Below are 26,552 nucleotides of genomic sequence, written 5' to 3'. Positions count from 1 at the left end.
GATGATGGAAGTGAGTGCTACGGGGCGATAGTCGTTTAGCTCAGTTACCTTTGCTTTCTTGGGAACAGGAACAATGGTGGTCCTCTTGAAGCATGTGGGAACAGCAGACAGGGATTGGAATTGATTGAATATGTCCGTAAACACACCAGCCAGCTGGTCTGCGCATGCTCTGAGGACGCGGCTAGGGATGCCGTCTGAGCCGGCAGCCTTGCGAGGGTTAACACGTTTAAATGTTTTACTCACGTTGGCTGCGGTGAAGGAGAGTCTGCAGGTTTTGGTAGCGGGCCGTGTCGGTGGCACTGCATCATCCTCAAAGCGAACATGAAGTTGTTTAGTTTGTCTGGGAGCAAAACATTGGAGTCCGAGAACGGGACTGGTTTTCTTTTTGTAGTCCGTGATTGACTGTAGACCCAGCCACATACCTCTCGTATCTGAGCCGTTGAATTGTGACTCTACTTTGTCTCTATACTGATGCTTAGCTTGTTTGATTGCCTTGCGGAGGGAATAGCTACACTGTATTCGGTCATGTTTCCGGTCGCCTTGCCCTGATTAAAAGCACTGGTTCGTGCTTTCAGTTTTGCGCGAATGCTGCCATCAATCTACGGTTTCTGGTTGGGGAAGGTTTTAATTGTCGCCGTGGGTACAACATCACTGATGCACTTGCTTATAAACTCGCTCACCAAATCAGCGTATACATCAATGTTGTTGATCGACGCTATCTGGAACATATCCCAGTCCATGTGATCGAAGCAATCTTGAAGCGTGTAATCAGATAGGTCGGACCAGCGTTGAACAGACCTGAGCACGGGCGTTTCCTGTTTAAGTTTCTGTCTATAGGCTGGGAGCAACAAAAATGGAGTCGTGGTCAGATTTGCTGAAAGGAGGGCGAGGGAGGGCTTTGTATGCATCGCGGAAGTTTGAGTAACAGTGATCCAGAATTTTTCCAGCCCGGGTCGGTCATTCGATATGCTGATAAAATTTAGGGAGCCTGGTTTTCAGATTAGCCTTGTTGAAATCCCCAGAAACAATAAATGCAGCCTCAGGATATGTGGTTTCCAGTTTACATAGAGTCCAATGAAGTTCTTTCAGGGCCGTCGAGGTGTCTGCTTGGGGGGGATGTACACGACTGTGATTATAATCAAAGAGAATTCTCTTGGTAGATAATGAGGTCGGCATTTGATTGTAAGGAATTCCATATCTTGGAAGTTCCGCTTTAATATTGTAATTTAACAGCAACGTTCCCGCTTTTGCAGAGATTACATTCCTGGTAAATGCTGCATATGTCAATCAGCTCAATCGGAAATTACCTTTACATTTCTATTGCATAATCTGTAACACCTCACTCAGTTTTACAGATTGAACAGAGCACATAGTTCCTTTAGAAGGTACAGAATATGGTCAAGGGGATATTTGCCTCAGAGTGAATCTGAGATTCTCAGAATCTCTGCCAGATGACCAAATCTCATCAAAAGGACTGAAATAATTCCTGTTTGAAGATCATGCATTTTAACTGTAGTGATGGTGATAAGAGTCAAATAATGGTGAGCAGCACCCCCTTCTGGTTGAATACAGGAACAGCAAAATCAATGACAACTACCTCCGTCTAACATGGAGGAAGAGACGGAACTCAGAGGCTGTCCTACTGTAAATGGCACCCTATTGGCCAGGGCCGATAGGGGTCAGATCAAAAGTAGTGCACTATAGGTTCCATTTGGGACACAGACAGACGGTTGGTAAAAGACAAACAAAACCCAGAAATCCAAAGACAAATTTATTGCATACTGCATGTTCTGTAAGAGCCTTTATAGCGTATATAGAGAACATCAATGAACACATTAGAATGTATATAGATCTGACTTCACAGTTTACCAATCACAGAACAAAGTTGTACCCTGTGGATACCTTTAAATAATACAAAGTGCACAATTAAAGTTAATTCAATTCAGCTGCATCAACAACTGTTAAAACGGAACTGCCGAACTGTTTTCCTCTCACAGAAACACTGCATTAAGGCTTTACATTCAGACACCTAAAGAAAGATATATGATCGTACTGTAAGGAGATATTTTGCTTAACATACTAAATTGACATCTCCATCAGTCTAGCTGGTTCCAAAAGTGACCCATGCATTATACTGGAATGAAGCAAGAATACAAACCATAAACCTTAAATACACATTATTCTCCAAGCATATTTGGCACCATATTTGAGCATAGAATACAAGTACAACTTACAATGCAACGTTTGTAATAATATGGAGGTAATATAGCATTTTGGCACAGCACAAGAATAAGTATTTATGTAAAGGACTGATCGTTATGTGCACTATACTTACTGATCAACTTCCCCTGTTTGAAGCTAAAAAGCTACCTCTGCAGGAACGATTCTTCCTATAATGAACATGGTCAGAATCTACTCCCGCAGAACCAAACCCTGTCTATAACCATCAGAGCACCAAACAACACCGTATTCACCAAATACTACCCATTTAACAACCAAAGCACCCTTTCTCAGAGGAAAATTATATCAGTGGTCCTCAACCTCTGGTCCGAGGACCGGCACTGGTCTCTGGGATGCTGCTGACTGGTCCCTCAGATTGTTAGCTGACAACAATGTAGCCAGAAGTGCCTTCAAGGACCATAGCAACTTGTCAGTTCTTGGTGCAAGAGGGTCCATTGTTTTCTGGTCCCAGTGGCATATAAAAGGTTGAGAAACAGAGTTAAATTACACAGAATTACTGCAGGAACCTTTAAGGGGTCATTTTGAGGAATGTAAATATTGTGTTTTTTTCCCACCCAGTTAACCCAGAAGAATAGGGTGCCATGGTTGGTATTATGTGGCAGAGCTTTTATTGTTGCACCATAATATGGCAATTCAACCAATATATGTTACTTTAAGGGGGTTTCCAGACCTGTCTTAAACCATCTCATAAAAACAAAAAGTAGGTATATAGATATCATTAATAATATATTCAACAATTCTATGTTTATTAATAACAATACGTGTATAGTAACATCAATATATTGAATTGCTCAACATTATGATATTATATGTATAAATTCTTATGAATATATATAGGCATCTGCTTGTGTTATACAGAAGCAGTGAGAGATATGACATAATAATAACTCTATCTTTATTTATACTCCTCCAAACGAATGCAAATAAATGCGTTCGCCATTGTTCTACGAGGTAAGACAATAACGAACTGCGATACTGAATATGAATTGAACCCTCCCATGCACAGAGAGGTTTCAACACAGGTCAAGACTGGTTTCAAAACAGGCCTGTGAAAACCCTGACGCAAGTCCAGAGGGGGAAGACTATTGGGGTAAATCAGCACCCCCTGGTGGACATGCATAGAACCTACAGAAATATTCCGATCTAAAGGATTTCCTCTGATTTAACATTTTGGTCAGCGTCATTTGTGGGGCTTCATGAATAATAACACCACCTAGGCTAAGAGGATTCACTGTCACCCACAGGTTAATGGGATTTATGTAGAGTTACATCAAAACATCAATTAATGATTTTCAACCACTATGGTCCAATGGAAAAGTATACCACCACATTCACTTGTTTTCACTTCGAGGCTACATCCCTCATTATCCTTCCACTTTAACCTCTTCAACTAACGCTCAAATGTCTATGCTAAAATTCGCATTGATCGCCACACATTTGTTTTACACCGGAAACAAAGCTGAGAGAGCAGAAAAACTACATACAAATGTACCGTACTGTAATACGGACAGAAAACAAGGAACACACCATTCCTTCAGTTCATTGAACCTGTATTAACCTCCCTCTGTGGTGGGGCACAGTACTATGTGTTGAGATGTGAGCTACTGTACTGAGCATATCCTGGGGGGGAAAGCTCTTCCAGGTTGGTGTATTTACCAGTGACAGAAATACACTTGTCGTATGCCTCAGGCTTTGATTGGCAAGCTGCCTTATAACACCCTGATAACTCCACTGTATCTTCCACAGATGTACCGAACCACCAATCCCGTAACCCTCGACCCGTAAAGAGAAACAAGAAACGCAACACTAAGTATATGTTAAAAATATATGCCTGGATACAAGACATGCAGGCAATGTCCACCATCACAGGTGGTTTAACTCACTAACAAGTGTAACAACTAACAAGGAAGAGCCCTCCAGCAACTCAACGAAAGGAGAGAGAGAGCACTTCAACACGAACAGGTCAATAAAAGATAGCAGGCATGCAATTTGCGCAAAAAGGCAAACAAATGCCCATATTCTTATTCATAACATAACTCCACGTTTGTCTATGCAAATGTACTCAACAATGGCATTGAGAAGCTCACGACATCCACAATCAAAATCACTCGCGTTGAGATCGGAAAACAAGAAAAGAAATGTAATACCCTGCTACACCAAGCCAAGCTCTACTTCTACGATAAGCAGTGGGTCAGTTTTATCCACTGACAGGGAAAAGGTTCATATCCCTCTTTTCACTACCCTCTAAAGGCTACAATTCACTCACTCCAAGGTCTTATGGAAAACAAAGAGAGAAAAAAGATGCCCTCCAACCGTCACATATCCCCATTTCAATACCACCGGTTCTGTCCTACTCAATATTGAGACTATGTTCTGGAGCTGCTTGTTTGTTCAGTTGCCTTGTCCATGGATTCAAATAATACAGAGCTAAAGTGGGGTTCAAGCACCATGAGGAACCAATATGTAGAGCTACAACAGAATTGCTCTGCAAAGGACCGCCTTGTACAACAGTGCAAGGGCCTCCTGAGCTGGGCAAACTGGAGCCGCATGCAGCACACAGTAGCAAGCATGTCAGTCTCCCTACTACTGGAGGGGACTGAAATAGGCCAGAATGGATCCCAAATGGTACCCAAATAGAGCCGAAATGGTGACCAACAGCAGCCAAAACCGAGCCTGAATGGCCACAATGCTGCTTAGTTGCCTCGCACTTCCACTTCAAAGGGTGCATCTAAAGGCCTGTGAGATCCACAATGGCCTTGATGAAGATGATGTCGTCGCGGATGTAGGAGTTCTTGGCGTCAAGCTTTGAGAGAGGGCAGAACAGCGGGCAGCCGCTGGCGATGTTCATCTCGCTCACAGGCCTCTGGAAGGAGGAGGAAGTGATGTCAGGCCGGAAGGCGTCGATGATGTGCTCCCTGCTACTCTGGTCCAGCAGCATCAGAGTCACCTGGTGAGTGGGAGAGAAAGAAAGAGAGAGAGAGAGAGAGAGAGAGACAAAAAGTGTGAATTCCACATGAGCATGTCTGATTTATACATCACAAATCTTCATGCAAAATCTACATTTATTAAACATTTTCAAACCAATTTGAAGATTTATAAATTACAAGATTGCCGTGAATTTCAGTATGTAAAAAAATATGATCAAATCTGTGCATATTATAAACGAGTCCACCGGTTCTTACCTTCTGGTTGAAGGGCCACTTCAGCAGAGCATCACTCAGTCCTCTCATCACCACAAAGAAAAGAGACAGGTGACTGCCACGCCCTGTCCCGTCCCCATTCAGGTAGATCCGCAGACACATCTTATAGCCGTATTTACTGGTGTAGAATGCTGTTGGGGAAGAATACATATTTTACAGCCATATTTATTGGTGTAGAAGGCTGAAAGAGGAAAATTGGGATCGGAAACACAATAGCCTACGTTTTGTGCTGTCCTTATGACTTACACTACTACGGAACAACGTAGTCTCGAATTAGACTCAGTTTGTTCTGGCTTCAGTATTGAAACAGACTGGAATAGCTCTGGTCTCACTTAAGGTGGTCTATAGCACTGGTTCTGGGAGATACCTGGTGAGAACATGGCGGGGGCTCGGCCAGCGATGGCGTCCTGTCTCTTCTTGGTGAAGTCAGAGATCCTCCAGACGAAGACGCCGTCGAATGTGGTGGCCGACATCTCTCTCAGCCTGCCCTCCATCTCCGCTACTGTCAGGTCCTTCAGCCCCACCGTCCTCTCCAGCTGCCGCACCTGAGACACACGTACGCACGCTCGCACACCAATGTGCTAGCTTCTACGAATTCAAAAAAAACTCTGAATCTCCAGCTTTATACCCCATTATACAACGCGTGGTTGGGAATTCCCATTGTTAGAGCCTCTCCTGCCCATGATATATGAGACAACATACACATGGCCACATTCCTATTAAGTGGCATCGTTTACGTCGTCACCTAGCAACCCCACTACCACTACTACTAGTCTTAGCACCTGTAATTCGTCATGGATGATTTTAAAGTTACTTTTGATTTGTTTTATCTACTAATGTTTAATGAATGGTGCCAACAAGAAGAGGAGGATGATTTGAAAAGAAATTAAACATGAAGAGCAAGTGGACCAGCAACCCGAGCCTAGCGTTAACGTTAGACATGCAGAAATCAGTAACGTTAGCACTGCTATAGACGACATAGAAAAAGAGAGAAAATGAAGAAGCTTGCGACATCAAGACAGACCAACTGGGCAGTGAAGTGCTTTCTGGAATGGCTATCAGACAAGGGGATAAACATCGATCTGGCAACCGTTTCAAAACACGAGACGTGTGATATTCTCCGGAGTTTCTACGCCCCCTACTGAATAAGGTGTGGCTTGATTTGCAGTTGCACTTTGGCCGAAAAGGCAATGAAGGAAATTGCAAACTGAAGCCAGACTCATTCGTAATAAAAGAAGACAAAAATGAAGAAACCAGGAACCACAACAATCCAATGGAAAGAGACAGAGAGAATCGTTGTGCCTGCATGTATGAGAAACTAGGGGAATGAGCTCTGCCCCACGTGGAAATGTGCAATTCAGCATCAGAAATAAAGCTGTCGATGCTGTGACCATCCGAAAAACAATGTCATTGTGGTTTCTTTTCTGATCTGCCTTATCAATGTCTTTGCTACAATGTTTCAGCTCTGTATTCAGATCCATGGACAGCGCCCCCATAAAATGTTTCAAACTGGCATTCAATTTCCCTATGGATAGACCAGACGTGCACTGTTTTCAGAACCATGGACAGCATCCCTAGAAACCAAGGATCTGGAACTACCAGTGCCTGGGTAGTTTTGCTTTACATGGCAGTCAACTAACAACCATAGAATGCCTAAAATATCTCTTGACAACCACTGTTAGTGAATGTAGCATCACGTTTTGTTGAAAAATGTATGGTTTGGGAAATAATCTAGATTTTTAATGCTGGTAACCCATTGTATAAAAGCAATAATACACTCGAGGCCATGTGTTATGACATTTCTATCATGGCTGTGGTTGGGTATGCCCATTTCACAGCCATGATAAAAATGTAATAACACTTGGCCTCTCATGTATTATTGCTTAAGTGAGTCATGCCATTGAATTTAAAGTGGCACTCCAGTCTCCTTTTCACCATATTTAACACCTGATTTACTTAACAAAAAGGCACATCTCAATAGGTGGTCCAGGTACAGTTGAAGTCAGAAGTTTACATACACTTAGGTTGGAGTCATTAAAACTCGTTTTTCAACCACTCCACAAATTTATTGTTAACAAACTATAGTTTTGGCTAGTCGGTTAGGACATCTACTTTGTGCATGACAAGTAATTTTTCCAACAATTGTTCACAGACAGATTATTTGACTCATAATTCACTGTATCACAATTCCAGTGGGTCAGAAGTTTACATACACTAAGTTGACTGTGCCTTTAAACAGCTTGGAAAATTCCATAAAATTTGGTCATGGCTTTAGAAGCTTCTGATAGACTAATTGACATCATTACAAACAATAGTACGCAAGTATAAACACCATGGGACCACACAGCCATCATACCGCTCAGGAAGGAGACGTGTTCTGTCTCCTAGAGATTAATGTACTGTGGTGCGAAAAGTGCAAATCAATCCCAGAACAACAACAAAGGACCTTGTGAAGATGCTGGAGGAAACAGGTACAAAAGTATCCATATCCACAGTAAAACGAGTTCTATATCGACATAACCTGAAAGGCCGCTCAGCAAGGAAGAAGCCACTGCTCCAAAACCACCATAAAAAGCCAGACTACGGTTTGCACCAGCATATGAGGAATAATATTGTATTTTTTTAAGAAATGTGCTCTGGTCTGATGAAACAAAAATATAACTGTTTGGCCATAATGACCATCGTTATGTTTGGAGGAAAAAGGGGGAGGCTTGCAAGCCGAAGAACACCATCCCAACCGTGAAGCACGGGGGTGGCAGCATCATGTTGTGGGGGTGATTTGCTGCAGGAGGGGCTGGTGCACTTCACAAAATAGATGGCATTATGAGGGAGGAAAATGATGTGGATATATTGAAGCAACATCTCAAGACATCAGTCAGGAAGTTAAAGCTTGGTCGCAAATGGGTCTTCTAAATGGACAATGAAACCAAGCATACTTACAAAGTTGTGGCAAAATGGCTTAAGGACAACAAAGTCAAGGTATTGGAGTGGCCATCACAAAGCCCTGACCTCAATCCTATAGAACATTGGTGGGCAGAACTGAAAAAGCGTGTGCGAGCAAGGAGGCCTACAAACCTGACTCAGTTACACCAGCTCTGTCAGGAGGAATGGGCCAAAATTCACCCAACTTATTGTGGGAAGCTTGTGGGATCCTACCCGAAACGTTTGACCCAAGTTAAACAATTTAAAGGCAATGCTAACAAATACTTATTCAGTGTATATAAACTAGAGGTCGACCGATTAATTGGAATGGCCGATTAATTGGGGCCGATTTCAAGCTTTCATAACAATCGGTAATCGGCATTTTTGGACACCGATCATGGCCGATTACATTGCACTCCACGAGGAGACTGCGTGGCAGGCTGACTACCTGTTATGCGAGTGCAGCAAGGAGCCAAGGTAAGGTGCTAGCTAGCATTAAACGTATCTTATAAAAAACAATCAATCTTAACATAATCACTAGTTAACTACACATGGTTGATGATATTACTAGTTTATCTAGCTTGTCCTGCATTGCATATAATCGATGGGGTGCCTGTTAATTTATCATTGAATCATAGCCTACTTCGCCAAACGGGTGATTTAACAAGCGCATTCGCAAAAAAAGCACTGTCGTTGCACCAATGTGTACCTAACCATAAACATCAACGCCTTTCTTAAAATCAATACACAAGTATATATTTTTAAACCTGCATATTTAGTTAATATTGCCTGCTAACATGAATTTCTTTTAACTAGGGAAATTGTGTCACTTTTCTTGCGTTCTGTGCAACAGAGTCAGGGTATATGCAGCAGTTTGGGCCGCCTGGCTCGTTCCGAACTCTGTGAAGACTATTTCTTCCTAACAAAGACAGCCAACTTCGCCAAATGGGGGATGATTTAACAAAAGCGCATTTGCGAAAAAAGCACAATCGTTGCACGAATGTACCTAACCATAAACATCAATGCCTTTCTTAAAATCAATACACAGAAGTATATTTTTTTAAACCTGCATATTTAGTTAAAAGAAATTCATGTTAGCAGGCAATATTAAACTAGGGAAATTGTGTCACTTCTCTTGCATTCATTGCACGCAGAGTCAGGGTATATGCAACAGTTTGGGCCGCCTGGCTCGTTGCGAACTAATTTGCCAGAAGTTTACATAATTATGACATAACATTGAAGGTTGTGCAATGTAACAGCAATATTTAGACTTATGGATGCCACCCGTTAGATAAAATACGGAACGGTTCCGTATTTCACTGAAAGAATAAGCGTTTTGTTTTCTAAATGATCGTTCCCGGATTTGACCATATTAATGACCTAAGGCTCGTATTTCTGTGTGTTATTATATTATAATTAAGTCTATGATTTGATAGAGCAGTCTGACAGAGGTGGTATGGAGCAGCAGGCTCATAAGCATTCATTCAAACAGCACTTTACTGCATTTGCCAGCAGCTCTTCGCTGTTCTTCAAGCATTGCGCTGTTTATGACTTCAAGCCTATCAACTGCCGAGATTAGGCTGGCAAAAATAAAGTACCTATTAGAACATCCAATAGTCAAAGGTATATGAAATACAATTTTTATAGAGAGAAATAGTCCTATAATAACTACAACCTAAAACTTCTTACCTGGGGATATTGAAGACTCATGTTAAAAGGAACCACCAGCTTTCATATGTTCTCATCTTCTGAGCAAGGAACTTAAACGTTAGCTTTTTACATGGCAAATATGGCACTTTTACTTTCTTCTCCAAAACTTGATTTTTGCATTATTTAAACCAAATTAAACATGTTTCATTATTTATTTGAGACTAAATAGATTTTATTTCTGTATTAAATTAAGTTAAAATAAAAGTGTTCATTGTTCATTTAGTATTGTTGTAATTGTCATTATTACAAATATATATATATCAAAATATATATAAAAAATCTGCCGTTTAATCGGCATCGGTTTTTTTTGGTCCCCCAATAATCGGTATCGGTGTTGAAAAATCATAATCGGTCAACCTCTAATATAAACTTCTGAACCACTGGGAATGTGATGAAAGAAATAAAAGCTGAAATAAATCATTCTCTCTACTATTATTCTGACACTTCACATTCTTAAAATAAAGTGGTGATCCTAACTGACCTAAAACAGGGAATTTTTACTAGGATTAAATATCAGGAATTGTGAAAAACTGAGTTTAAACGTATTTGGCTAGTGTATGTAAACTACTGACTTCAACTTTACATGTAAGTCATGACATTGGACCAGTGAGGGGGCGGGACCTGTTTTGCTCTTCATTTCTCCTCTTTGGTTCATTAAGTAAGGAGTAAGTAAGTAAGGATTCCTATCAGACCAACTGCTTGAATGCCCTACTGTTTGAAGTTTGCAGCTGTGTAATTTTTATTTTTTTTAACTATTTTTCTCAAAAACATTTTTTTTACCCTTTAGTGTGTGTACTTTACGGTATTTATACTTGGGAAATCGCTTTTCAACAATAAAAGTAAAACAAATCGCTGGAGGACGTCTTTAAATGTTGGAAAGGGACTCTATAAAGCAAATTACAATTTAATTTCTGCTTCAGGGTCTTCATTCCTACCTTGTTGTTCAGGGCCTCAATCTTATCCTGGTCCAGGCGATGCTGTCTGTTACCTGCCTCCATGGTGGTGGTGAAGCGTTCTACCTCTCGGTTCAACACACACACCACATTCTCAAACGTCCCCACCTTCACCTCCAGGTCAGTGCACCTGCGTCCCAGCTCCGCCACCTTGGTCTTCTCACTGTGGAGCTGCAGCTCCAGGGCCGCCCCCACCGAGCTAGGCAGGGGGGTGAAGGAGGTGGACACGGTCAGGGTTGGGACCGGGGCGGGAGGTGGAGGCAGAGGAAGAGCCGGGGTAGGAGGCCCGGGGAGACCTGAGGAGGAAGAGGAGGAGGTGGCCCCCTGCACGGGAGGCCCGATCGAGGTGGTGCTGAGTTGGGAGACGCGGACCTCCAGCTCCCTGAGGGAACGGTGGAGGTCCAGGAGCTTGTGTCCGGCTAGCTCCAGTCCCTGCGGCTGCAGGCCCTCCATGCTCACCTTCAGGGATACGTAAGTAAACACAGACAAAATAACCACTCCCTCAACAAAACAAAAAGGAGCTGATCGTAGACTAGGAGACAGAAGATACTGTGGATTTAAATACTGTATTCTCGACAAAGCTCATTCTCATACTTCTACTACTGTACATTGCATTTTAGTTACACTGTTTATACGCACCAGATATTTATTTATACACTGTATTCTCGACATAGTTCACTCGAATATATCTACTGCGTACATACCATTTTTGGGTGAACATATCCGGTGTACATACGCATAGATTGCATTTGGATTACTGTTACTGTGCTATTTCATGTTAATTCGATTTGTTTTCCGATGTTTCTTGATTTACAATTTTTTATTTTAATTATTTGTCTACTTCATTGACATTTTACTGCATTGTTAGGAGCTAGTACCAAACATTCTGCTGCACCCGCTATAACATCTGTTAAACTGTGCATGCGACCAATAAACTTTGATTTGACGAGGCAAGTAAATGCTAAAGCTAATCTAAATGCTAACGCTAACGTAACTGCTAAGTAAATGCTCATGCCACCAACCATAATTTAGCGTAATAGGTGTGTACACTGCTATTCACCAAATAAAAAGGTTTATAAACAGCATTTCCGCTCCACTACATCCATGCTCACCCTCACCTTCATGCCCATAATGTAGTGTAGCAGCAGGTTGAGGTGCTCGTATGCGCAGGCCCTCTCATGGTCGTGGATCCTCTCCTTCTCTACCTGCACAGAGAGCGGGGGAGAGGACAGCTGTTTTAACAGTAGCACTTTAACCAGGTATTAACTAAGAAATAACATGGTCAAATGGTAATTACACAGTAACAACCTTGTTGTTTCATTAGGATTGGTTAAAACCATAGCTCTGAAAAGATAAGAAAGCTACTTACTGACATATCACACCCAACAACATGGAATCTGCATGGCGTTCTGAATTTGCTGCAGAACTTAATGTGGTCCACATACTTGGGGGAAAAAGCCAAAGAAGAAAAAAAGACAATGATTTGACAAGTTCTACAGCCATTTCAAACATCCTCCTTCTTAAAATAGTGTGGATTGTTTTTCTCTCAATACTGTGCTTCCTTTTCTGTCATGCATTTTCCAAATGCATTCAGTCACAAGTTCCCAATGACAATATAAAATCGGCTATATTGTGTGTGTTGAAGATTTAAGAACTCACCTTCTCCCTGGGGATTTTCTTCTTGGCACAGCCTTCACAGATCATGGGGTACTTGGGGCAGATCTCGTCGTGGGCCTAAAAAGGACGTGTTTTTGTATAGCTTCTTACACAAATTGATGCTACGACTCCTTGCAATCTTGACGCGATCATAAACCAGCCATTTGAGAGTTAACAACCAACAGACGGATGGACGTTCTCTCAGAGCCTGCATTATTTCTCACCTTGATGTTTTTGAAATGAAATGGTTCCTTGCAGTACTTGCAGTTGAGGGTTCTCTCAGGGCACTCTCGCTCGTTGTGGCGTTCCTGTTCGTTGAAGCGGATCCGCTCTTTACAGGAAGGGCAGGGGATGATCGTGTACTCACACTTCTCTTCGTGGCTCAACTGTAAGAGACCGAAAATAAAGTTAGGATTCACTTGGCTTTAGTATACGTTCATAACAGTGTAACCAAGGATCTTCGGTCAAACTGATCGTGACAAAAGAGCAAAGCAAAGCCCAGACATACACTACAGTACTGAGATGCATTGCTTACAAGAATTTCTGCCACATGGGTGGTGCTCCTTCTTTCAATAATGCCTGTCTGTCTAAATGCATCGTTTGAACGATGAAAAGGTTGATAATCAGTCTAAAAAACAGGCAACCAACCTCGTATTCTTTAATATTGCCTTTCCAAGTGCAACCTTCGTTGATGCAGACAGCAGAGAGGTTTTCGACCTCTCTTCGAGCTGCGTTGTCAGGAAAAGCCTGCAGAAGTGAGAGCAAACAAAAATGGAGGCTTTTGCTGTTACAGTTAATCTGTCCTGTTTTCCAAACGCATCATTTATGATTGCGAGGTGTGTGTGTGTGTGCATGTGTGTGTGCGCATGTGTGTGTGTGTGTGTGTGTGCGTGTGTGCGAGAGAGAGATAAGTGCACACGCTCCAAATAACGTGGACGCACTGGCACTACCTTTGCATTATACAACACAAGGAGAAGCTACTATACACACGGATAACACCAGCTAGACATTACTTCTGAATGACAGGGCTTTTATAAAACCAGTGTAAAAACATTGAATGACATCACCAGTATTTAAAGGATACATTTAGATCTCACTTTTTCTTTGGGACGATGAACTGACACTGGAATAAAAGACTGAAGAAGAAGCTCCAAGAGATTGACATCTTTTAAATACAGTGCATTTGAAAACCCCTTGATTTTTTCCTACATTTTGTTACGTTATAGCCTTATTCTAAAACGTATTAAATCGTTTTTTCCCCCCTCATCAATCAACAAACAATACCCCATAATGACAAAGCAAGAACTGTAAGACATTTTTGCACATTTCTAAAAAATGTTTTTACTGAAATATCACATTTACATAAGTATTCAGACCCTTTACTCAGTACTTTGTTGAAGCACCTTTTGGCAGCGATTACAGCCTCGAGTCTTCTTGGGTATGACCCTACAAGCTTGGCACACCTGTATTTGGGGAGTTTCTCCCATTCTTCTTTGCTGATTCTCTCAAGCTCTGTCAGGTAGGATGGGGAGCATCGCTGCACAGCTATTTTAAGGTCTCTCCAGAGATGTCTGATCAGGTTCAAGTCCGGGCTCCGGCTGGGCCACTAAAGGACATGCTGAGACTTATCCCGAAGCCACTCCTGCGTTGTCTTGGCTGTGTGCTTAGGGTCATTGTCCTGTTGGAACGTGAACCTCAGTCCCAGTCTGAGGTCCTGAGCTCTCTGGAGCAAGTTTTCATCAAGGATTTCTTGGTACTTTGCTCCGCTCATCTTTCCCTCAATCCTGTCTAGTCTCTCAGTCCCTGCCGCTGAAAAAAATCCCCACAACATGATGCTGCCACCACTATGCTTCACCGTAGGGATGGTGCCAGGTTTCCTCCAGAAGTGATGCTTGGCATTCAGGCCAAAGAGTTCAATCTGTTTCATCAGACCAGACAATCTTGTATCTCATGGTCTGAGAGTCTTTAGGTGCCTTTTGGCAAACTCCAAGTGGGCTGTCATGTGCATTTTACTGAGGAGTGGCTTCCGTCAGGCAACTCTATCATAAAGGCCTGATTGGTGGAGCGCTGCAGAAATGGTTGTCCTTCTGGAAGGTCACCCCTTCTCTACAGAGGAACTCTAGAGCTCTGTCAGAGTGACCATCGGGTTCTTGGTCACCTCCCTGAGGCCCTTCTCCCCCGATTGCTTAGTTTGGCTGGGTGGCAGGCTCTAGGAAGAGTCTTGGTGGTTCCAAACTTCTTCCATTTAAGAATGATGGAGGCCACTGTGCTTTGCCTCGAAACAATCCTGTCTCGGAGCGCTACGGACAATTTCTTCGACCTCATGGCTTGGTTTTTGCTCTGACATGTACTGTCAACTGTGGGACCTTATATAGACATGTGTGTGCCTTTCCAAATCATGTCCAATCAATCGAATTTACCTCAGGTGGACTCCAATCAAGTTGTAGAAACATCTCAAGGATGATCGATGGAAACAGGATGCACCTGAGCTCAATTTCAAGTCTCATAGCGAAGAGTCTGAATACTTCTGAAAATAATGTATTTCTGTTTTTTATTTTTAATACATTTGTAAACAATTCTAAAAACCTGTTTTCACTTTTTCAATTATCGGGTGTTGTGTGTGGATTGATTAGGATTTTTTTTTTTTTTTTTTACATCCATTTTAGAATACGGTTGTAACGTAACAAAATGTGGAAAAAGCCAAGGGGACTGAATACTTTCCTAATGCACTGTATGTGTTCAAGAGCAAGTGTGCCTATATGTTCACAAAGACCAACATTGTAGACACTTACACAGCCTTGTTTTAGAATTGACGTGGGCTCTTCAAAAATGTCCTCTTTGATACAAGCATTGCATTTCTGAGGTCCATCTCTGCAATGGGAATACGATGTCAACAAACAGTACAAAAGAACAGTACAGTGTGTCATATTGTCAAATGTGTAACGTACACTGAGTGTACAAAACACTCCTTACATTGAGTTGCACCCAGCCCCCCTCTTTTGCCCTCAGAACATCCTCAATTCGTCGGGGCATGGATTATACAAGGTGTCGAAAGCATTCCACAGGGATGCTGGCCCATGTTGACTCCAATGCTTCCCACAATTGTGTCAAGTTGGCTGGATGCAGTGGTGGAAAAAGTACCCAATTGTCATACTTGAGTAAAAGTAAAGATACCTTAATAGAAAATGACTCACCCAGTAAAAGACTACTTGAGTAAAAGTCTAAAAGTATTTGGTTTTACATATACTTAAGTATCAAAAGTAAATTGAATTGCTAAAATATACTTAAGCATCAAAAGTAAAAGTAAAAATAATTTCAAATTCCTTATATTAAGCAAACCAGACGGCACCATTACATTTTTTTTTAAATGTACGGATAGCCAGGGGCACACTCCAACATCATTAACAAACGAAGCATTTGTGTTTAGTGAGTCCGCCAGATCAGAGGCAGTAGGGACGATAAGAGATGTTCTCTTGAGAAGGGCGTGAATTGGACCATCTTCCTGTCCTGCTAAGCATTCAACATGTAACTAGTACTTTTGGGTGTCAGGGAAAATGTATGGAGTAAAAAGTACCTAATTTTCTTCAGGAATGTAGTGAAGTAAAAGTTGTCCAAAATTTAAATAGTAAAGTACAGATACCCTAAAAAAATATTTAAGTAGTACTTTAAACTATTTTTACTTAACTACTTTACACCACTGGCTGGATATCCTTTGGGTAGTGGACCCATATTGATACAGGAAACTGTAGAGCGTGAGAAACTCAGCAGCGTTGCAGTTCTTGACACAAACCAGTGCACCTCCTACTACCATACCCCGTTCAAAGGCACTTAAATATGTTGTCTTGCCCATTCATCCTCTGAATGGCACACATACACAATCCATGTCTCAAGGCCTAAAAATCCTTATTTAACCCATCTCCTCCCCTGCATCTGCACTGATTAATGTGGATTTAACAAGTGACATCAATAAGGCATCATAGGTTTCACCTGGATTCACCTGGTCAGTCTATGTCATGGAAAGAGCAGGTGTCCTTAATGTTTTGTACACTCAGTGTACTCATCAAGCATCATATCTTGGGGGGCATTTCAATAGTCAAAAGTTTTACCAGACCAGCACATACACATTACAGGGAAAGGAGACAATAAAGACGATTGTATACAATTGAGATACACTCTTTGAACACCTACCTGACAGTCATATTGAAGCAGTAGGAACAGAAGCGGTGTCCACACTGGGCTTGGAAGGGCCTCCGCAGCAAGTTGTGACAGCAGTTACAAAGGTGCTTATCCTCCAGCTTATTGGCCAGGATCTTCTTGGGGAAGCCGGGTTTGTTGCTCTCCATGGACGATGGAGGGGATGGTTCTTGCGTGGCCATGATTCACTCAGTACGCCTCAGACCTGGCAACAACAATGTCACAGAGTCAAAATAAATATGAAAACACTACTATGAGGTATTGACATGACAAGGTAGGTTTTTCTATGTGTTGATGACATGATAAAGCTAGAATGATCAGTGTGTGCAGGTTTCCATTTGCCATCTTCTTCTGAGTCTCTTTTTGAAATCAAACTATAATACTGGTTAATACTGGTTAAGCTAAAGGAAGGTGCAGAAGGTACCGCTACATACTGATTTTTCTTGATATGACACTAGGGTCATTCCACCAATTCGGTGCCTTTTGAGAAGTGTAACTTTGTCAATTTCTTTTGTAAAAAAACACATTTTCCCATCAAGGGGTTAAAGAAAAAAAATACTATAGTAAGTGACAATTAAGTGCCGAAATAAAATAACAGGGTTGACTGTATCAGGTCTGACAAATTAATCTAAATATGCCATAAATCCCCTTGTGACAGGGGGAACGGAAGCATGTTGTGCGGAACAGGGAGGGGCAATAGAATGCAAGCTTCACAAAATATTGTTAAAACATTTCTAGCCTATCTATAGGTAACGGGGTTGATGTGTTATGCTCGACCCGCTCAGCTTTCCACTGCAACAGGCATTGGGTTTTCCATGTATATTTCGAGGTTGGACGTTAGCTCTTTAGCTGCACTGATTGGCGTCACCTCGTTTAGTCAGTGTGCTAGCTTGTCATCTCGTTAGTTGGAAGGTGTTCCACCTGTGCTGGCCCAGGTGATATTTAAGAGTGGCTGACTCAGTGCTCTTGAGAGATGTGGAGGGTTAACAGCTTTAGTTGGAGTGCCCTATTTGATTTCTCAAAAAACAATCCTTTATCTGATCTTCCCTGTTTTGCTTCCTCTCTTTAAGGTGTGGGTAATTATTTTGTTCTTCTGTTCTTGGGAAAATTTAGTGGGTGCTCATGGTGGGTCTTTTAGGTCCCAGTTGTTGTTAGTCAACTTCAGTAGATACCCACCTTTCAGAACCCCTCCTAAAACCCCACCTTTTCTGTTTTGGTTGTTGTCAGTGACAATGTTGATAGTTCCCCCTTCTGTTTGAGTGACAATTTTTCATTTTCATGCTGGGGAACGTAACACCACAAAACACTAGAAAATGGCCAATGCGAGGAGAACCATCTGACCTGCTTTTACACTGATTTGACTATTAGATGTTCAATGTTTTTTGAAAAAAACTATTTAAAAAGGAATAGTTCCACCATGTAACGAGTAGTTCACGTAACTGGGTTAACCTTAAAATGAGACAGGAGTAAATTAATCACTAATCACATAAATAATACTCTTCAGAAATGACTCAAAGCAACAAAATCACCTGGGCTTTACGACGCTGGTGAAAACTTGGGAGTTGGGGTTCAAATCTTCCTAGAAAGGTACAGAGGGTGCATGGAGGGACATGACAAAATGCTGAGATTGTATTGAATTCTCCATGAGGTCTGTATTAAATGGCACTTCATTTAATACAACATGCTTTTAAAATTCAATAATTGTGCACAAGTTCTACTTAAAATATCAAAGGGATGCAAAATGCACTCTTTTCGTGGAAAGACCCACTAATATAATACTACTTCAGTCATGTCAGAGAGACAATTTGGCAGATCTGATAGGTAACAAAAGCGAGCCAATATTGCTTGTTTAAATGGTGGCATTATAGCCAAATAACTGCAAGGTATGGCATCTAGCCTAATCCTTTGACATTCCAAAAAGCTTGTCATTGTTGTACTAGAAAATATAGAAACAAATCATTTTAAAACACCCATTTGAAACATTACGGTACAACTGACACACGATCCATCACATGGTATGCTTGTACTAGTACATGCACCGTGCATAAAGACAGTCATTGACACTATCAACGACAACTTCAATGCAGCTAGCCAGGCCTATAGAGATGGCATAAGGCCCGTCTCCCTTTGTTTACATTTCGAGTCAGCAGTCATAGCGCCATGTCGCTCGAGCTACATTCGTGTCGGGAACAGTTGATCGTCATGTCACCACAAACGAAATGCTCGGCGTAGTCAAGACAATCCGAATGATGCTTACAAATCGCAAATCCATTGTTGTCGCCCTTCCGCTTTCCCCTGTTGTCGTTGCTATAGCTATCAGCATCTTTAGCTGGAAGTGGTACCCTACACGTCTGCCGCCACGCCTCTTTAAAAAGCAGGTGCACAAACCAGTTTGATGTCGAAAAGGTTTCGTATTGAAAATGGACGAAGGGCAATTACGCGACATTTACCAGCGTTTTAAACCCTCATCGCTTGCAGGGGTAGTAGAATGCTCCTTCTCGTCGCAGCCCCGCGGGCGTTAAATGTACAAATGTTGCATGTGACTCTGCAGAAGAATGATTCGGTTTTCTTTAATGTTAACGACATAATACATATTGTACCGAGAAGCTAGCTAGGGCTGTTATTGTTCAACTTCGCCATTGCACTGTGCTGTGTGGGTGTTACGTCATGTGCAGCCTGAACATGGGCTGACCAATGATGTGCAGGCTCTATATAAATCATTGGGATTGGCTTGACAGCCAGACCAAACGTGAGCCTGTAAAGGGGGATGCATTCCTAACGGTATTCCTTTTCTAAAAGTTTCATATTAGACTCAAATTAAAGTATATTCATACTAAAAATATAGAGATATGGATCAATTCTACAGTTTAGATTTGCATAATTTTATATGTTATACAATTTCTAACACTTGACTATTATTTATACCAAATTCCAGTATAGTTACTATATAAGCATACCTCATGAGATACAGTTCCTCAAGTCAGCATTTGAGGTAGCTATAAATTGTAGGCCTAGCAACTGCCACCGCAACTGGTGAAAGAAAAACATTCAAAATAATAGATCAACAGGACTATCTTCAGAAGTGAAACGTGACCTGTATCAAGGTTGTGTGAGGTGTTTCCCTGGTAAGTCAACAGTGCTCTGTGTATTCAGAGATATGAACACTGAAAGAGGATACACATATTTCATTCACTTGACACTGTCAAAAAGTACTAAGTCAATATGAAGCAAGTCTATAGTTTGCTCTGTGGGAAGGTTGAATGGCCGCACTCAAGGTTAATTAGCAGTTAACCCACTGTTCCCCGGGCGCCGATGACGTGGATGTCGATTAAGGCAGCCCCCGCACCTCTCTGATTCAGAGGTTGAGTTAAATGCGGAAGACATTTCAGTTGAATGCATTCAGTTGTACAAATGACTAGGTATCCCCCTTTCCCTGCTTTGCCGGAATGCAAATCCTACTCAAAATAGGGGACCATTGTTGGACAAGGTGAGGGAGCCACCCACACTATTGAGATGCACCCCATCTCCCTATGCATCTGTGCCACTCCAGTAGAAAGGGGAGTAGTAGGGTCACTGACAGGACAGAGGTCAGTATCTGGGCTTTCACGCTGACAAAGATTTAAAAAGGAAATTAGGAAAGGAGTAATGAGAGAAACCACTAGCAAAAACAAACAAAAAACATGAATAAATGAGAATTAGCAACATCTGCTGGTTTGGAGGTGCTACGCCTCGACACATGGCATTGCACTGTTATGTTAAATCCTTAAGTGCTTATTGAAAATGCAAGCTATTCACCGAGTTATTAGTGGCATTTAGGTATGTTGAATGACAGTTTGAGATGAAAAATGAAGCAAGAACTAAAAATATTGTATTGGCATTGCATCTGTAACAAAAGGGAACATGAACAGCAGGCATTACATTTTGCCTTTAGAAAAACATTGAAATAGATGGGTCCTTGGGACCTACTCAAATCTGAAGAAATCCCATTAATATTGAAAATGTTCGGATACAGTACTACACATAGGCTAAAGCTTATGGCTTGTCTTCACTAACGGTTGCATCTTGACTTCAAATCTGCACACTAAACGCTAATTTAAATGACAATCTCCCATTGACCTCCAGGCATGATTTAACTGAAATTCTGAGTTATTAGCCGCATGAGTTTGAAGTTAGGATTCGGACCAAGCTAGCTACATTTGCTGAAATGTCTCGATTACTCTGGCACGCAATCAGATACAAAATAATGGGTTTAGTCCTGAGTAGAGAGAGAAGGAAGATACTGCTATTGCACAGAGAGAGAAGGAAGATACTGCTATTGCACAATTAAGAAATGCTCTCTTTTCCAAAGTGGCCGTCTGTTATTTGGCAACAGATTGCAGATCAAATCTGCAGTGTTTTCACCCGAGTTTTAAGAAGGAACTGCTTCGGTCCAGCGACGCGACCAACCAGTCCTTCAGTCAGGTCTCTTCAAATAGCTGCCGGAGATTTCACTGAATCTGGTTTGGTAGGATTATAGACAGGTTAAATGCATATAATTTGTAAACAATAGAATGCATTAGAGGCTGATGAGCGAAGAACACTCTCACAATGGACTCTTGACAATCCCCAACAAGATCATTATACTATTCACCCATTATGTAACCAAATGGAGAATGGTCACAAAAAATATATGTTATTGTGAAAGCAGAGCTATTGTCCCACTTAATGAAAAGTTGTTAGCTCAGTGACAGAGCTGACTGCGTGGCATGTTTGAGCAGTTTCATGGAGAGTGGCGAGGTGACAATGACAGAGTATTTACAGTGCCTTCAGATAGTGTTCACACCCCTTGACTTTCCACATTTTGTTGTGTTACAGCCTGAATTTAAAATCTATTAAATTGAGATAGTGTCACTGACCTACACACTACCACATCATGTAAAAGTGGATTACATTTTTTATTTTTTTTTACAAATTTGTTAAAAATGAAAAGCTGAAATGTCTTGTGTCAAGTATTCAATGCCTTCGTTATGGCAAGCCTTAAGTTCAGGAGTAAAATGTGCTTAACAAGTCAAATAATAAGTTGCATGGACTCACTGTGTGCAATAATAGTGTTTAACATAATTTTTTAAAATGACTACATCATCTCTGTACCCCACACATACAATTATCTGTTAGGTTCGTAAGTCGAGCAGTGAATTTCATACAGATTCAACCACAAAGACCAGGGAGGTTTTCCAATGCCTCACAAAGAAGGGCACCTATTGGTAGATGGGTAAATGCGGCATTGTGTTGTTATTAAGTGCACTTTGTATGTTGTATCAATACACCCAGTGACTACAAAGATAAGTATCCTTCCTAACTCAGTTGCCAGAGAGGAAGGAAACCCCTCAGGGATTTCACCGAGGCCAATGGTGACTTTAAAAAGAGTTAGCATTTAATGCCTGTGATAGGAGTGTTGGATTCTGGGTGAAACTTTGAACATTGTTATACTCAGAAGTATAGGAACATTAGTTACAAAAGAGACATGGGGGGTGCCATAAAGAAGCTTGGGAGGGGCTGAGTGCAGGGAACACGATTGCATGTGGCAGTACTGATAAGGGGAGAAACCGTTGAAGGTTCATATAACTTAGCTCCCTGCTCAGCAATAAAGATGCAATGTTTAGTGATGAGGAGACTCCACCCAAAGTGGGGTATGAATACTACCACGGGGGAAGCCATGTCTGTATCTGAATTACAGCTGTATTGACCCTTTGGGAAGAATTCAACTTAGTTAAGCTTCTCTAGTGTACGTGAGTTATTTACTCTGAAAATAAGAACCTAACAGGAGAAAACTGAGGATGGATCTACATTGTAGTTACTCCACAATACCAACCTAAATAACAGAATGAAAAGAAGGAAGCCTGTACAGAATACAAATATTCCAAAACATGCATCCTGTTTGCAATAAGGCACTGAAGTAAAACTGCAAAAATGTGGCAAAAAAATTAACTTTATTTCCTGAATACAGAGTGTTATGTCTGGGGCAAATCCACCAAAACACATAATTGAGTACCACTTCATATTTTCAAGTATAGTGGTGGCTGCATCATGTTATGGGTATGCTTGTCATCGGCAAGGACTAGGGAGTTTTATAAGAATAGAAATAAATGGAATAGAGCTAAGCACAGGGAAAATCCTAGAGGAAAACCTGGTTCAGTCTGCTTTCCAACAGACAATGGGAGACAAATTCACCTTTCAGCAAGACAATAACCGAAAACACAAGGTCAAATACTCACTGGAGTAGTTTACCAAGACGACATTGAATGTTACCGAGTGGCCAAGTTACAGTTTTGATTTAAATCGTCTTGAAATTCTATGGCAAGACTTAAAAATGGCTGTCTAGCAATGATCAACAAACAACTTGACAGAGCTTGACGAATTTTCAAAGAATAATGTTGTACACTCCAGGTGTACAAAGCTCTTGTAGACTTACCCAGAAACACTCACAGGTGTATTCACTACCAAAGGTGATTCTAACATGTATTGGCTCGGGGGTGTGAATACTTATGTAAATTATATTTCTGTATTTCATTTTCAATAAAATAGCAAAAATGTCTTAAAACATGTTTTGACTTTGTCATTATGGGGTATTGTGCGTAGATTAAAAAAAATATATTTAATCCATTTTGAATTTAGGCTGTCACACAACAAAATGTGGAATAAGGCAAGGGGTGTGAATACTTTCTGAAGGCACTGTACACACCCACCCAAACATGGCACAGGAGCTGGGTAAACTAGGACACGCTAGATTAGTAACTATTAGCTACTCCCAAAGAGTGAACTTTAATGAAGTGGATGAAACTACTTTTAGGAGTAGCAAACAATGAGCAGATGTTGACAGTCTTTTGTTGGCATGGCGACAAACCTTTTCTAGCTTGAAAAGGTTTGTCGACAACTCCCCATAGATTTCTGCATTGAAGTCGGCCTGAAACAAAATATGCTCAGAATTAGCCGTCATGTCTGAATCCAGGTGAATTCAGTTTCAGCTCATTCCCATGGCATGATGCAAATGAAAGACAACAAATGCAAAAGTCCATTTTACTTTATCCCGTCATTAGGATACATTTACGTATTAAGTATTGTAAAATAGCACTTAAATTTAACGCCAAAAGCAATTAACATTTAAATTGTATGGATTTTTAACACAAGTGGATTTTTAAAATTTTCTATGGGAAATGTTTGGAAAAATTACATCAAAACCGACGCATTACACATATTCATAACATGATATAGAATGACAGAGATTCTTGACTGACCAAGTCATTCTTTGGGTTTTCCAACTGTTTGTTAAGACAAATTCCAGATTTATCATGCATTATAACGCCATCTACAGTATAGCAGGGCTAATATGGCTGGATTCTTATTGCATTGCAATTGTTAATATGTTAACTAATTCCCATTGCTGCACTGTTATCTCAGACAAAGCTCTAGTGGCAGCTCTTACTTGGTGTATGCTTAGTCCCCTACGGAACCCAACGAGCTCAACTGCTTCTCAAGAACCACAATCTTGAAGTCCATGTAACACGAGGACAAGACAAGGACACACTCTGCAAAGACAACACAAAAAACGTCACACACCCATATGAGGGCTGGAATCCCCAGGAACAATTTGGCTTTCAATAAGTAACAAGTATTTACAATTCAACTCCCATTGTTGAATCATCTCCCACGTGACAAACACACAATCCCACAACCAAATTAACACCCAGGCCGGGACAAAACGGCCAGTTCGCTTGCCTTGTTTCGACATGCCCAGCGACAAGTGAAATGATTAGCGAAATGACTTGTCAGGTGACTTCGACACCACCTTATCACCCATAATGAGAGGTTACTCACAGGAACAAAAAGACAAGTAGAAGGATGTTCAATGATGTCGGCTGTAGCAATTTCACTTTGAATTCAACCCCCCTGGGCAGGCTTGGACGGCCCTACAGATGAGACAGGATTAGTGCACAGGTCAGCAACACAGATGGACGGATTTACTAAGAATTTACACCTATGTATGAAAGGTTTCTTTTTTTCTCCAGAATGGACTCAAATCCCAAAAAGACAAAGCTAAACAAATCTTTATCGACACTTGCAGAACTGCATCTTTAAGATCTTAACCTTCTATTAATGTTTATTTACATTCTGTTCCACTCTTCAGCTTCCATTCCCTCTGGAAAATGATAGGTGCCTGGCCCAGAGAATGGATCATTATCACTGCGCAAACAAACACAGAATGCTCTCTGTGAACACCACAGGCCGCTAAGCATGTAAACATTAATAACGTTGCTTCTCATCTCCTTTCAATGCCTAACTACTAACATTTTCAGATGTGGCCTTGTTAATGGGTATCTAATCCGGCTCGCTTGTGCGCACTGATACCATGTTAGCCCACCGAGCTAAAGCCGAGGCATTCTCTTGGGGGGCGAACAGGAGTCTTTAGGTCTCAGGCAAGATTACACTTCACGTGCATGTGGCTCACTCAACCACCTCTGTGTTATACTCAGCCCTCCAATAAGCACATGCAGTGAACAGGTGAAATCACGTACAGGTCTCTCATTGATGGTTGTACGAAGACAATCCGCCTACAACCAATCAATACTTTATCTTTTCAAATAGACGTTATTGATTTGTTCAAACAAACCTTAAAGTCATGACTGTATCACCATGTAAAAAGTAAATAGTGTCTGTTTAAATATGTTGAACTCTTAGGTCAACAGGCTGCAAGAAAAAGTGAGCCTCGAAACAGTAACATTTGGCTACAACTGTGTTTGGGCAGAGAAGCTTTAAGTAGCTGAAATCATCTGATTGCACCTGGCAGTCCAACTCATGACTCAATACTACTTGTGATTCCAACTTATCTATTAGGCTATTGGAAGCTGTTAGTACTGCTCTTTGTTAATCTGTATAGATAAGATTCCTAACTCAGGGACAATGTCTTCAATTTCTCTTTTATTCTTTCTCTCCACTCATGTAAGGGTATAGTCATAGTTTTTTTTCTGTCTCCATGATGTTGCATATCTCTGTCTTTGTGTGTAATGATTGTATTGTCTTTCACCAGGAGGATGGTTGGATACCCCTGCCATCATAGAGGGAGAACCAACCCGCCATTTTTTCATAGTCTGGGGTCTGGGAGCCCGAGCTGTTGCTCTCCAGCATGTCCTGCCTCTTGTGGCGCACCACCCCATCTAGGTCTGAGAAGTCTCCAGAGAAATCTTACACACACAGAATATTTACGTTCAATTGATCCAATTGAAATAAAAAAAAGTTCAACTGTCCAGACACAGAGGGTACAATAGAACAATTACAACACACAAACACACTTTGCTGTATGGTCATATATGAGGAAGATTTGGGAGAAAGGCAACCGTCTCAGTACTGACCAGAGGAAGTGATGAGGGACAATCGGCTCTGAAGCTGTTCTCAGCAGAGGAAGTTATGGGGCTGCTCCCTGTATTGTCCCCCTACAATGGTGTCCAATGAGTTAGACTTGAAAAGGCCAACTGCACAATACTAACGCTATAGTTTAAAAATATGTTAAGCCTCACAATGCTGTTGTCTATGACAAAAAGACTGTGAAATAATTGAAAAAAATGAGGAAGAACTTAAATCCAGATGAATGCATCTGAAGCATGCACGAGAGCACCAACTGTTCTGGATGACTGTGTGATAA

At 41.3% G+C, this 26,552-nt stretch overlaps 1 protein-coding gene across 4 annotated transcripts; it reads right to left on the bottom strand.

Moving 5' to 3' along the window:
- Positions 1-1,758: 1,758 nt before the first annotated feature.
- LOC115203961 (TNF receptor-associated factor 2) lies at positions 1,759-19,535 on the bottom strand. 4 transcript variants are annotated; one of them, XM_029769081.1, is made up of 13 exons: positions 19,327-19,535; positions 18,406-18,455; positions 16,871-17,081; positions 15,475-15,553; positions 13,331-13,429; positions 12,907-13,068; positions 12,686-12,760; positions 12,396-12,470; positions 12,145-12,231; positions 11,009-11,485; positions 5,809-5,986; positions 5,424-5,572; positions 1,759-5,188 (listed from the first exon to the last, which is right to left on the bottom strand). In XM_029769081.1, exons 3-13 carry the CDS (start codon positions 17,056-17,058, stop codon positions 4,970-4,972), a joined length of 1,788 nt encoding a protein of 595 aa, XP_029624941.1. In that variant the 5' UTR covers positions 17,059-17,081; positions 18,406-18,455; positions 19,327-19,535; the 3' UTR covers positions 1,759-4,969. The 4 variants fall into 4 exon arrangements, with proteins under 4 accessions (XP_029624941.1, XP_029624943.1, XP_029624940.1 ...); XM_029769083.1 differs by lacking the exon at positions 19,327-19,535 and adding an exon at positions 19,134-19,319; XM_029769080.1 differs by lacking the exon at positions 18,406-18,455.
- Between the last annotated feature and the right edge of the window lie 7,017 nt (positions 19,536-26,552).

Source organism: Salmo trutta, chromosome 12, assembly GCF_901001165.1.
Source record: "Salmo trutta chromosome 12, fSalTru1.1, whole genome shotgun sequence".
Lineage (NCBI taxonomy): Eukaryota > Metazoa > Chordata > Actinopteri > Salmoniformes > Salmonidae > Salmo > Salmo trutta.
Note: the sequence above shows the minus strand (reverse complement) of the source record. Positions and strands in the feature narration are given on the sequence as shown.

Bases quoted from the DNA above. Each gene is read 5' to 3' on its own strand.
- LOC115203961 (XM_029769081.1), bottom strand. From the start codon at position 17,058: ATGGCCACGCAAGAACCATCCCCTCCATCGTCCATGGAGAGCAACAAA. The intron at 15,554-16,870 runs GTAGGTGTTCAA...TTCCCATTGCAG, and splicing joins TGCTTCAATATGACTGTCAG to AGATGGACCTCAGAAATGCA. The intron at 11,486-12,144 runs GTGAGGGTGAGC...GTATCCCTGAAG, and splicing joins ACTACATTATGGGCATGAAG to GTGAGCATGGAGGGCCTGCA.